Below are 13,956 nucleotides of genomic sequence, written 5' to 3' on the forward strand. Positions count from 1 at the left end.
AATTTTTAAACTGATTGACGGCGCGAAAAACGACGACTGACCGTCACATTTCGCCGCCACGGAAGCATCTTAATATAATTAATAGGAAGCTTCAATGTATGGAAATATAATGGACAGTTAAGCATGTAACGTTTAAGTATGAGAGTAGAAGATGAGAATATAGAATAAGAGAAATGATGGTAATCCTAAATTTAAGCGAATGTGGGATAAGAATGTAGAATGACAAGGAGAGGTACAAGGACAAGTCAAAGTGATCACCATTTGTTCAGATATTATATTATAAGAAAATAATATTTCAACTCCTGTTCTTAAGAGCCTTAAAGTTCTTCTAGTCTATATGTAGGCTTCGATTACTTATGTTTATTAATCAACCCCCTCCCTCGAATATCATCATAGCCTTGGTGACATCTATGAGGAAGCGTTTTGTATATTATGGCCTACTATTATAACATATTGACTTATATATATTTTTTTTCTTCATGGAATATAAGGTAATAATTGAATAAAAGAAAAAAAATTGCAAGATTTTTATCTATATATTTATCGAGGCATAATATTAGCAAGTAATAGCATCATAAATAGCCTTCACCAAGTCTTCTGGTCCAATAATTCAATAAATTTGCGCATTACCGTACCCTAAATTTTATCTACCGTCTATTAATCACATTTTTCTCATTAATATATTACAACTCCTCTATTTTGCTCGTATTCCAGCGATTAATCGATACGGCCAAAATAGTTATTAACAAAATAGCCATTGGTCGGTGGTTTCATATTCACGAGTTGCAAAGGGTTACGTACTATCGGAATTGTTGCTATATTGGAGTGATTATAAGGGTGCAATCGGTAAATTCTCCATAGTGCACGATGAACATGGACGGTGGTTTTTTTTTTTTTTTTTTTTTTTTTTTTTTTTTTTTTTTGCCTTCCCTTCTTACATTCTTCCTCTTACACTTCTGTTCCATACTCGTAACCGCACCAACAATATGGTTCGAGTAAAACGATCGCCCATCACAAGGGCTACGCGCTGCCAATCGGTTTAAAATTGTCGACGAACCTTAGCCGGCTGTCGTTGTTTAACTGGCGAGCGATGACAGTTAGTCGAGGCGATTTTAGCCTTAACCGTTACAGCGGTTTATTTTCTTTTCCTTTTTTCTTTTTTCTTACCGCCTTTTTAATTTAATGTAAAATACAATTATATGTAGAGCGTAATTCATCGGCAATTTACGCTTTTCAAATTCATTTGTTTTTTCACTTTTCTGCGCAAATATTAATTTCACTGCTATTGTTGTTATTATATCATTATTATTATATTTATCACTTATTCGTAACTTGTATATTTTTCAATTATATATCTGAACTTTTTTCCGTATGCGGTTTTTATTATATACCACTTGATAGATTAAAAGGAGTTGGCCACACTATTCCTATCTTATCGTAGCTTTTCTGTTTGTTTAACAAATGATACGTTATGATGGTGGAATAATTTATCACTCAACGTTCTCATAAGCTTTGCTTTTATGTAAACTCGGAATAGAATCGAGAAATTTAGTCTTAATATAAGCGAATATATCTTAAATTGAATGCGAGATATTATTTGGCCCTATTTCATCGTTAAAGTGTTTATAATTTTTAAGTAGCCAAATCCTTAAGACAGCGAGTCAAGTTGAGTCGAGTCGTGCCGAGTCGCCCATTAGGATGTACGTACGTACCACCTTTCCCCAATTCATACTCCCCCTGGACTCGAATTTAATTTACGTACAACAATCTTTCTTATTATTTAACGTCAAGCGCATCAATAATAGCGGGCATAATAAATTGCAACGGAGTTAGTATAACTAAGATAAATAACATTTTAATGAGAGGTAGTTCTAAGAAGTTAAAGAAGGCTAAAGCGAAAAGGTGTAGTGTAACCAGATACAGGCTTATCTTTCTTCAAGTGAAAGACGAAAGCCCTACGTTACTTTTCAGTCAAATAAAACTAACCGATCGAGCAAGTATCGCACTTGTTCTTCCCTTACCCCCTACAACTTTAAAACGGCGGTAGGAACAGTGGAGGAGCATCTCATTCAGCCCATTAGGCAGTTTTCCGATCCCTTACGAAGCACCCAACTTCGCCAACGGCTCGCAGATCGCGAAAATCGATCAGCGATCGTAAAGGCGAAGCACGGCGATGGCGTGGGGCGGGTCGGAGAACGCAGGGACGGCGATGAGGGATCATGCGGTTTCGTCGGCTCGCGGAGGTTAGCCAGCACTTGGTTTCGGTGACCGGAAGCGGCAACAGGCCTGTTTTTGGCCGGGACGAGCGTCGATAAAAGATACCGGAATACCGTTGGCACGGGATCGATTAGACGGCTGTTGGAGCGTCCGTACCCGGGGAACACGGGCACGGGGAAGTACTTGAGACGCTCTCGCGCTTCCCAGCTGTAACGAGTAAAATTATACGGCGAAGAGCGGCGGCACATCGCCGGCTGTATTTTACGTCGCGCTGCTGCTCCGGGGCAAATTGCGTAATTTTTTCGCTTCGGAGGCTGGAGCTAGCCGGGGATTTGTCACTCTCGACTTTCGCGTCCGAGGACTTTGCACACACTTTCTGCCTTCAGTGGGTGCTTCGTGCATTCTCTCACTCTCGTAGATTAACCACGAGTCGAATGTGCCAAAGTATTAAAACTTTGGCATGTGGGAATGTCATAAGCAGGTGATTTTATACTTTACGATCGTCGAAAGTATTTGTTAATATGGTAGGCGAGCGCAGCTGAGTCGCGTGCCTTTTCATAGTTTAGACTTTTAAAAGAAAGCTTGACGAGCTACGTTGGTGCGTGTAAAAGCATGTAATTGGTAGAGAAGGCACCGAGGCGATATTTGAAAGTTGTGTGTCGCATGATTTTGCGATAGAAAAATTGCCATTAAAAATTCCAATGCCCTAGAGTGATTTATATATATATATATATATAATATCAAGTGTAAAATCTAATCATTAAATGGCTTTTCTTTTGCATCATTGCAATAAGCAATTACGTTAATAATGGAAATTGTTCATTCCCCACGGGGATTACTATCATAGTTTTTTAACTTCTTTAATTTGGAAAGGCTAGATAGACCTTGGCCAAAAAGAGAAAGACAACTTTCAATTAAAACCATAAGAAAATATGTATTAACCATAGAGGCATTTGTCTTGCAAAAAGAGGATACGAATATCTCAGTCGCCATACAAGATTGACAAGAGTCCCCCCGCAAAAGCCGAAATTCGATCTGCATCGATGGCAGTCTGAGGACAAAAGAGCCAATCGAGCGCTAGAGATTTACGTCGTACAGTATATATATATATATATATATATATATATATATAGAGAGAGAGAGAGAGAGAGAGAGAGAGAGAGAGAGAGAGGGAGGGGGGTAGCGCCACGTACATATGCATATGTATGCAGTCAAGAAATTCATCGTCGTCCTGTATGCGTACACAACTAAGGTCGACGAGGACACGATACTCCTGGGGATGGCTTTATCGATGAAAAGGCCATGCTTCCGACGTTCCTGTTCGGAAAGTCGACGATTATTAATTATTATTATTTTTTTATTAACTACAGTCTTCACCAAATTCCCGCATTTTAGAGTCAGGTAAATGGCGCGCTTATCATTTTTCACATTCCAAAAAAAAAGTGAGCCCAATTCTTGGCTTTCGTCGAGTTCTTTAAACACGACGTCGTCCAGGTACGCGAACGCCTGCACCTTCGCGTTGCTGCTGCTATTGCCGATGACGTCACTCATTCAAGGTCGGCTGATGAACTCAGCAGACTGCTCGTATCTCTCTTCTCTCTCTCTCTCTCTCTCTCTCTCTCTCTGACTCTCCTTCTCGTGTCATAAGAAATGGCTACGCCAACAATCTCTCTTTTGCACTCCCGCGCTCTGCGTATTTTTCCAAATTTCCAGAAACTTTTTATCAGCGCGCGGCGTTCTCCATACTTTTTGCTTCTTAAAAACTCGAGTCAAGTGTATCGCGTGCCTCGAAGTATCGACGAAGCGGCTTTTCGCGATGCCGGCTTTTCTTTAATTAACCGAGCCCGACGCTGTATCTTTATTCCGGTTATTGCGCGCGGATTCGGTTACGAGTGAGTCGTATTTCTATTGCTGGGACATTTCATGCCGGATGGCGAAGAGACTTTAATCGCTTCTGTAAAATTGGATGAGTTTTACTCACGAGTCGGATGCTTTTTGTTCGCGCTCGCTACGATCCGATCCTTCATTCATCTTTTATTTAGGCTTTTCATTAAAGGATTTGTCGAACGATTAAAATTCTGTCCGCGCTCTTTTACTATTCATATAATAATGAGATTTGAGAATGAGAGTTAAATGGTTGAGCGTAACGCGAAATTCATACTATGAGCTTGTAAGCAGAATTTATATTTTGCCGGTTATTTCATACGAGATCATCGAGCTGGGATTAAGTTCTAAATATATCTAGGTGTTTTGTTATCTAAGCAAAGTTGGAAATTCGCATCGATGCGTTTGAAACGCTGGAAAATAAAAGTTTTTCGTTCCATCGAAGCGCGTTAATGAAATACTAATTTACTCGTATGTATTTTACAATAATTTACAATAATACCTCCGCTCTGACGTTCTACTCTAGGCTCTCATTTTAATTATTTATTTACATGCGCGAAGCAGATTCAAATCCCCTGATTTCACTTGCGTGTAATGCTCGAAAGCGCAAAGAGATAACACGTGCATTAAGCGTGTTCGAGTGAGAAAACGATACAATGCTATTTTATTTAGTCCCGCTTATATATTACTTATATACCTTGAGATAAGACAGAGGATATCATATATCATTACGAAAACCATGTTTTTAATTATTTTAAAAAATGCCAATAAACAAGAACAGCGTAGTACGATGATTCTTGAATGTGTATATTTGTTCCCTTACATCTTGCCGTACAACTATAATAGCAAAATGCATCTTTCTATATGATTATTAAGATATTTGGCACGTATAATTCTTAAGAGCCAATAGTATTTTACAGATTAATTTTATGGCAATGTAGATTACTATAAATTACGAATGTAAACTATGAATGAAATGTTAAAGTGAAAAATTTCAGACAGAAATCATAATCGGCTTTCCTTTTATCCTCTTTCGAACATCTTACATCTAAATTTATGCTTATTGGTTTAATTAGGATAGATTAGGAAGAAGAAAATCAGTAAAATTGCAGCCAATTTACAAAACATTTTTTTACCTACGTTGATTTTTCTTATACCATCGTGAAATTATAACTGCTTTCCCGTTATTTGCTTTCCACTACTTTTTCCATATTAAAAATAAACGCTTAAACAGAAAACGGATGCTAATATAGATTTAAAGTAAATTATTATTAATTTTAATAAACGTTATCGTATTGATACAAACAATATATCAGAATGGAATATATTTCTGTAAAAAATATTTTTTCCTTATTGTTATAATCATTAATATATTTAAAGTTTTAATAATTTCCCATATCTTGAATAATTTTTTTTTTTTTTAGTAAACAGAGAGTTTAGTAAACGGTAGTATGAAAACATTTTGAATGTTGATTAATACGATTAAGCAAATGAGCCTGTACTTATAGATTTGTCCATAATCATAAAAAAAAAAAAAACCTGTTATTCACATTAAAGTGGCAAAATAGTAAAATTACCGCATATATTTAATATATACAATTTATTGCCAAAAATGAATATAATCTGCAAATTAATGTATTAAAGGTTTTTTTATTATAATTTTGAAATTTATGATAAAAATTTATTATAAAAATAATAAATGTGGAATTACTATGTGAGAAGATAATATTGATAACCCCATAAAATTTTTTTTACTTTTTAAATGCGATTTTATTTTTTTTTAACAACATTTTCTACGTCATTATTTCACTTGAAAAAATTATAATTAATTATAGGGGTTGATGAATACTTATTTAATTACCGACTGGATGGAGTAGAAGGCTTGTTTCAATTTTAATTAAAAGTAATGATAATATTAAGAGTTCATAGGTTATGAACGAATTCAATAATAAACCACAGAACTCGCAATTAAATTCAAATATGCAATAAATGTTATTTATAGTTGTATTTAGATATATTTTATTTAGAATCATATATATATATATATATATATATATATATATATATATATTACTTTGAAATACGTATAATTTGACGAAGCTCGTCCGTAATAGGTAATTTATTATTTTTTTATTCGACTTTCTTATTTTCATTTATTATGCAAATTGCAAAAGTTTATTATATACGTACGTAAAATAATTAAAAATTTTAGCTTTATTTAAGAAATAAATCACATTTACATCGGAATAAATTTATTGTATATTTTTGTTATAATAATCTTATGCTGAATAAGATAATTTACACATTGTTTTGAACATCAATATGCAATCTTCCAATTATTATTTTACCAAAAAAAAAAAAACACAAAAAAAAACAAAAAAAAACAAAAAAAAATTGCTATTTTGCATGTATAATTATTTAATGTTTAAAAAATTTGACAATTTGTATACAGTAATTAATTATGTAGTGTGTAAAGTTTGAATTGGAAATTTTTCAAATATTCAAGTATCTTGTCTTATGTAATGCTTTATCTCATAAATCGTACTATTATTATAATTATTATTGATAAATAATTAAACACTTATCGTACATTGAATGAAGAATATAAATTACATTATAGACCGTTTATTACAAGTTATTCATATACAAATATCAAATAGAAGGAATTTTATAATTATTTAGTATTAAAAAAAAAACAAAAAAAACAAAAGAAAAATAGCAACATTAATTCAGTTACCATTTGATAAAATTTTATCAAGTGATATTGAAATAATCTATTACTAAATAATATTTTGATAAGACTATAATTAGATTTTTGTATAAGCAGATTTTAATTATTATAGGATTATAATAGACCAGGAAACTACTAGCTTATAATAAAATTCATATTGTCGCAATAATTAAAATTGAAATAAATACTTATAACAATGCTTAAATAAATTTTAATATCTCACAATTACCTTTCTTTTATACAGATATTTTTATAGAGAGATTTTGTCTGTTTAATATAGCCTCTTAAGTTCTTAGTAAGTATTTGAAACTTAACCTTCAGGAAATGAAGTACAGTAACAAAAATTAATTTTTCTTCTTTTTTTTTCTTCTTTTTTTTTTTTTTTTTGATATTTAAGCGATGGATTACAAGCTCTTATGTGAATTTTTGTTGTTGTTTTTGTTGTTGTTGTTTTTTGCTTTTTATTTTTGTAGACCAGTCATCGTGAAAACTGACAAATTTGCATCATGTTTCATGAAAGTACGAGTGTGAAATTACAGGAATACGATTAATCTGAGGGAAACTAGAGAGATTGGCAGGTAGGCAGGCAACCGACGAGAATATTTTTTCTCTTATTTTCCATTTAGTAGCATGACGCGTGCTCCCGATGATACAATAACTTATTAACTCTTTTGAAATCCCTTGAGAAAGTCGGGATATAATATTAAGACGTAGTATATATATAGACTGGCAACAACAATCTCACCATTTATAGAAGATATGGTGTGAACCTCCTGAAAATGCCCTCATTGTTTGGCGTGACTAATAAAAAATAATCTTAATCTTCCATTAAATCCATTTTGAAATTCTGTTTAATAATCCTTTAAATCCCCAAAAAATGGAATATGGTACGAAGAAATCCATATCTTGTTCGTGTGTTTCGATCAGCTTTCATCTTCAAATCGAATAAATAATTCCGGGAAATCAAGCTAAATCCGGTTTATCATAAAACACATTTTGTCTAACTTATTTCCACGTTGAATCGTATAGAATACAAGAAAATCAAGTAAGCTAGTGTAAATTACATTTGTACACCATGTTCCCAAGTTCTTTTAGTTAGAATTCTTTGGAGGCATTGAATCTTATTTATCATCTTATTTTTTCATTTGAATCCTCGTTTTTATTGTGGCAAGTTAAATGCGTTAAACAAAACTTACGTTAGTTATAAATAAACTATATTCTCTCTCCATCCCTCTCTCTCTCTCTCTCTCTCTCTCTCTCTCTCTCTCTCTCTTCATGACTCATCAGGGATTTTTCATTGTTTTACTGTTCTTCAAATGTGTTTCATATTATTCTTGTTAAATTATTTATAACATTGAATTAAAAGCCGAATTAACACATTATTAAATGATCAAATATCTTGAAAGGATAAGAAAATATAATATCGTATGATATTACAATAAGATAAGGGCTTTTTGTACATGATGAAACTGAGCAATGTAATATGCTTGAAAATTATTTTTATTGAATTTTTCCAACAGCATGAGACGATTAAAGCTATTTAAATGAACAAAATTATTATTTGCTAAATTGGAACTTTTATTTGAACGTATTATTGGTATTAAAATTTAGACAACCATACTTAGGAGTACATGTGTATATAATAGTATATGTATATGATATAATTAGGAGTATATGTTTGTTTAATATCCATTTTAATCTGCAAAAATAATTATAGAGTACGTAGCCCACTTATGTGGGGGATGATTCGCCTGCGATTTTCGCAACTCACGTTTATCTAAAGCACATGGAAAATCCTCGAGAACATTAATTGTGGACTAGTCTTGTTAAATATATTCCAACACCTTGAAATTATTCCATCCCACGTGCCTTGATAATGCCCAATATTAACTAATTTTTATCCGCTCATCGAACGCAATCTCCTTATTGATTGGGTCGCCGATATTTCTTTAGCGTTTCGAGGGAAGTATCGTTCACAATCATTCCGTCCCTTTCCACTACCATCCCCTCTCGTGTCAATTGTTCCCGAGTTCAGCCCTAATCAACACGGAGCCAACTAATGAACGCGCAAAAGTCAACGAACTAGCTGTGTTATTAAAAGAGTTCCTTTTTTCATTTCAGGCGATCGCCGCATTATCGTCGACTCGACAACCCTTCACAATGAGAAAGAAGAGCGACGCGCAGTAGCAGCAACCCTCAGGCACCAGCAGCAACATCAGCAATTGCAACAGCAACGACGGCAGCGGCAATATAAGCATCATTGTCGAGCGGCATGATGCACCGCGTAATGGAAAAGCGTGGGATCGATGTGCACGGGAAGTTTGAGGCGCCTGCCTGGGACATGATCGCGGTGTAGTCGCGTGCTGCGATAAGACGATAGAGATAGAGAGATAGATAGATAGAAAGATTGAGAGAGAGAGAGAGAGAGAGAGAGAGAGAGAGGACGACGACGACGACCTGGAAGTGACATCGAGCGATATTATGACGGAGTACCTCGACCCACACTTCATTCGGGCGCTGTGCCGTGATCCCGAGAGGCGGACGCTTCAGGTGAGTATCTCTGGGAGCATCGAGTGAAAGCGATGAGAGCGTATGGATGGCGAAAGATGGGGAGCGGAGCGCGGAAGCGGACACGGACTTCGTTATTTCTGTTTCATCTCGATCGATTGTTTCGGGTATCTCTGTCTTGCAGCAGTTATCCTGTTCGATCATTACTTAATGTGCTGGAGCATTGATGTCTGCATTAAAGCAAAGGCCAATATGCCTGCCAAGTTCATATATTTTTTATTATAAAATAGTTTTAGTCCAAGGATAGTTTACAAAGCCACTTTCTTAATAAATAATCGTTTGCGTAATGAATCGGCTTCTAACTTGGCATCTTCCACAATATATAATCCTACGACTAAAGTATGATTGATCGATAAAGAAATAAAGGTCGATTAATAAAGTCAAATGGAACTTTCACTTACGTGCATCTAATATTATTCGACAGCCAATGCATAAAACTCACCGGAAAAGAAAAACAGCGGAAGCATCTTAACGTGTAAATGAAAAAAATGAGGCGCGAAGCGCATGAGAAGAAGACGAGAAGCGACGGCTGGTAGTAGGCAGAGCATGTAAATGAAAATTTTTGCGCGCTTGTATTGTCGTCGAGACAAAGTAGAGTTAAGACAGAGACTGAGAGAGACTGAGAGAGACGGAGAGACGGGGAGAGAGAGAGAGAGAGAGAGAGAGAGAGAGAGAGAGAAAGTGAACGTGCAAGCATGAGGCAAGTAAGCAAAAGAAAGTATAAGGGAATCACGAGGAGGATGTGAGAAAGGAGAGCAAAGGAGTGTGCGCGAGGCTCTTTTCATTTTCGCCAATGGCATGATCCAGATTGACGAGCGGCCGTACCCACGTCTTTCTTTTTAAATCTAACCGCGGTGAAATGCTTTGTTTTCTTTTCCCTCGGAGCTTCGTGAATTGGGTGGCACGAAACGCGAATTGTCTTAAATCAAAAGAGACAGGGCCTCCCGTATTATCGGTGCTCGCTATTTTTGCATCGCTGCATTCGTGAGCGAATAATCGTTGCGGACGCATTGTGAAGTGTGTTGGCAGTTTCGTGAATTATCGGTGGAGTGATAATACCTACGGGAGAGTTCGTTATTTAGCTTATTATTAACGGATATAATGCGTTAAGAAACGATTTTAATAGTCCGGCCATTAGTTTGCTAACGCTTAAAACTCGCTTAAATAGTATTGCGTAAAAATTAAGATTTACGATTGACATCCAGTAGTTGGTGAAACTTTTTGTTTTCGTTTTTTTTTTTATTTTGGTTTTTTTTTCTTCAAACCACGATCTAGCTAAATACAGAATTGACTCTATTTTTAAGAAGGGCTTGGATTATACGTAAATTTAGAAAGCGTGTTAAGATCTTGCATGCATATTTCATTCGTATAAAGGAGACAATAATAAAAATATAGATACGAATCTCTTTGAAACAAAACGAAAAAAAAAACGAAAAAAAAAACGAAAAAAAAAAACAAAAACAAAAACAAAAAAAATTAAGTGAAAATAATAGGTAGCGTCTCGACGCACCCGAGTCGCATTTAAATAACAATGGTCGTCGTAGTAATAAAAAAAGAATATGCTATCTCGAAATTTGAACATCATGTCTACTTGGTATAGAAGCTCGAAGCCAATCTATTATTATTAGCATTTATACATGATTCATTGACAATTATTCAGCACGCGAATGGCAATGCCAAGAAGCTTTTTGTATGTATGACATTTAGCTGCAGACAGAATCTTTTATTCTCGGTTCTTGCATATTTCAGTGGCTTGCCGCTAGCATTCCGAAAAGTGCTATAAAATCGAAATCGTCGATTACAGCGGTGAAAGAAATTCTTAGATAACACAAGGCGTAACAAACGCGTTACGACCTTCTTCCAACATTTTTTTTTTTTTTTTTTTTTTTTTTTTTTTTAAAAAATTTGAAATGCCATTATGAAATGCCTGAGTTTGCCGTAACTCGCGACGATCGAATTTCGCGGCCGATCCACAGCTTTAATCGACAAACTAATATCGATAATAACACATCGTTCATATCATTATTCCGATTGCATTCCTAATGAAAAGTCTCCCTTCTCTAATATTACCAACATAATTCGTTGCTTATATAACATACAAATTACATACCATACGCGAAATAATATAAAAAAAAGAAATGCAACGTGCGTAAAAACTGCTTCACGCAGCATGTTTTCACATTTCTGACTGAAGTCTAAAACCGAAAAATATATTTATATCGCTAATGCGCGTATCGGAGGATAAAATCTAGCTTTCGAGATTATAAGGCAAACGCCTTAACCCTACCGAGCACGAGCTGAAGCTGGTATTCCAAAACTTGTGATCGGATGAACAAAAAATAGTCCCATATAGCTTGGAAAAAGCTATTGTACTTGCTGAAATTGGTCGGCTCGATATTTTCCACGGGTAGAGGGTGGGGGAGGGGGAGGAACGAGGGGGGGGGGGGTTAAGGGGGGACGAAGGAGGGCGCCACTGTACGCCGGCCCGACGTTAGGCGCCAAGCTCAGCCTTCGTTCGTTGTCCCCTCGTAATCCGGATCCTTTATCTCTCCCTTATCTAGTTTCGCGGCTGGCCAAGGGTGTCGCGTTGTCACGGGCTGCTGAATCAAGGGCGTTGGATTTGAATCGATCCGAGTCGAGTGATGATCGAGCCAAATGTAAAAGTCGCGGCTCCTCTAGTCGGTCGAAGCGTTCTCGAAGTCACCGCGGCTTCCTGCCAAGTGCCAATCGATTTCTTAACAATCGCAATCATCCGACACCCCCTAAGGACGACTTCGGCTTGGCCAAGCGCTTAAACGGACGAAGGCGAGGACGTGGACGAGACGACCCGATCGGGACTCTTGGATTCATCGGCAATGCTCTACAATCATCCCCTCGACGCTCCCTTCGCTTAAACTCATTCCAATCGAAATGTCTGACTGGCGTGCCGATGTCTGCCGATCAATCCAGTTGCTTTATCCCGACTCGCTTCGTTCGCTCAATAATATCGCCAATAGAGCCGCTATATTTAACGTCATTATCAGCCTCGAGGATTCCGAATGCGAATTATTTTACAGGGCGCCGCAATATCCCACGTTTATTCCAGTAGGTAGAACTTTCATGGCTAATTATAGTGTGCCAAATCCACTACTGTAAGAGGTAAACCCAAAGGCGTTTTTTGTAGTTTTGCTAGAAGCGTAACGGTAGGCCGTACTTATTTCATTGATACGGGCATTGTAAAGGGAGGCGATGAGGGACGAATTGGGGTGGTGCGGGTTGGGTTTGATGGGAGGGGGTACGAGACGTGGCGAGGAGGTAGTAGTAGTAAACGAGCATTAATTAATTAAACTAAATGCTAGTACGTATTGAGAAAGTCTTATCGGTTGGAGTTGAATTACTAAAATCTTGATAGTCGTTCAATTCGTTTAAAACTGCCGTTATTTTTCTTAAGCGAGCCAAGCTTATCGATTCGTTTTGCCATCCTAAGTATTACGCACGTGACGATCTCGTTTGATGGTTTTGATGGCATTCGGTGCAGTTGCGTTGAAGAAAAATGTGCAAGTAATGAAATTACCGAATCGCCCTAGGATTTATCATCTATTAATAATGACTTTTGTGCTTTTATTATCCCTTCAATTTTCAAGTTTCACTTCCTCAATCTTCGGTTCTGCATTATTTCAGCAATCCGTCGCCTTTATCTTTCCAATCCACTGTAAGAACTTTTACATGAAAACATCCGTGGCTTCTTCGTAATCGCCGAATGTCAAGCTCTTAGAGTACATCCTTGTCATCCTCGCCCATTATTCGTTAAATAATACTTTGCAATGTAATGTACGCGAGCATCGGTGCTAAATAAATATGAATTATCGTCGTCCATGGAATTAAGCGCCGAGTACCAAAGTCAGTACGCCACTTTGCATTAAATGCTATAGATTTTCAAGGGCAAGGTCGCGTGCCAATCTGCGTGTAATATAATAAAAGAACGACAAGTACAAGTGCTCCTTGATTCAAGAGCTCAATTTCGTTCCATAAAGTGGATATCATTTCGTAATTGAAGGGGGCGATGGTCGATTTAAGTATTTAGTAATTCCTCGAACGATCATATCGGACTAATCTGACATTTAAAAGTTAGCCGTGAGCCGAAGCGAGTTGAACGCGCCATTTAATTCAACAGCACCGATTACATCAATTGATTCTCTTACGCGCTCTTAAAACCTTCTTACTTCATTATTCCACTTATTCGGGTGCGCCAATCTAATTTAAGACTTAAAAAAAAAAAAAATAATAATAATCACATTTCCAGGACGGGCCGAAACCGGGGACTTCTAATGGCATTTAAGGTCCATTGACACTTCCTTTCCTTCTCACCAATTTCGACAACATACGAGCGGATTTACCGACACCGCCAAAGCTTTTCTTCAACTCGGGAAAGCAGACCGGCGCCCGGTCGGCTAATCTCATGGTCACTCGATACTCCCGACCCCTCGCATTCCATAGACACACGTAATCGAGTGAAGAAATCATGGGATCGCAGGAAACGGACTGCGAGTGCTCCCGTCTATTGTCACGGACTCGGG

The 13,956-nt window shown here is 36.7% G+C and overlaps 1 protein-coding gene across 1 annotated transcript in view; it reads left to right on the plus strand.

The window, feature by feature from the left end:
* The first annotated feature begins 9,289 nt into the window (after positions 1–9,289).
* LOC105363870 (rap guanine nucleotide exchange factor-like) overlaps positions 9,290–13,956 on the plus strand; it is a 6,711-nt gene continuing 2,044 nt past the window's right edge. Inside the window, exon 1 of the mRNA XM_011501672.1 lies at positions 9,290–9,382. Coding sequence (XP_011499974.1) covers positions 9,314–9,382 — 69 coding nt within the window. The 5' untranslated portion in view covers positions 9,290–9,313. The remainder of the gene's footprint in view (positions 9,383–13,956) is intronic.

The sequence above is a fragment of the Ceratosolen solmsi genome, unplaced genomic scaffold (genome assembly GCF_000503995.2).
Source record: "Ceratosolen solmsi marchali unplaced genomic scaffold, CerSol_1.0 scaffold28, whole genome shotgun sequence".
Lineage (NCBI taxonomy): Eukaryota > Metazoa > Arthropoda > Insecta > Hymenoptera > Agaonidae > Ceratosolen > Ceratosolen solmsi.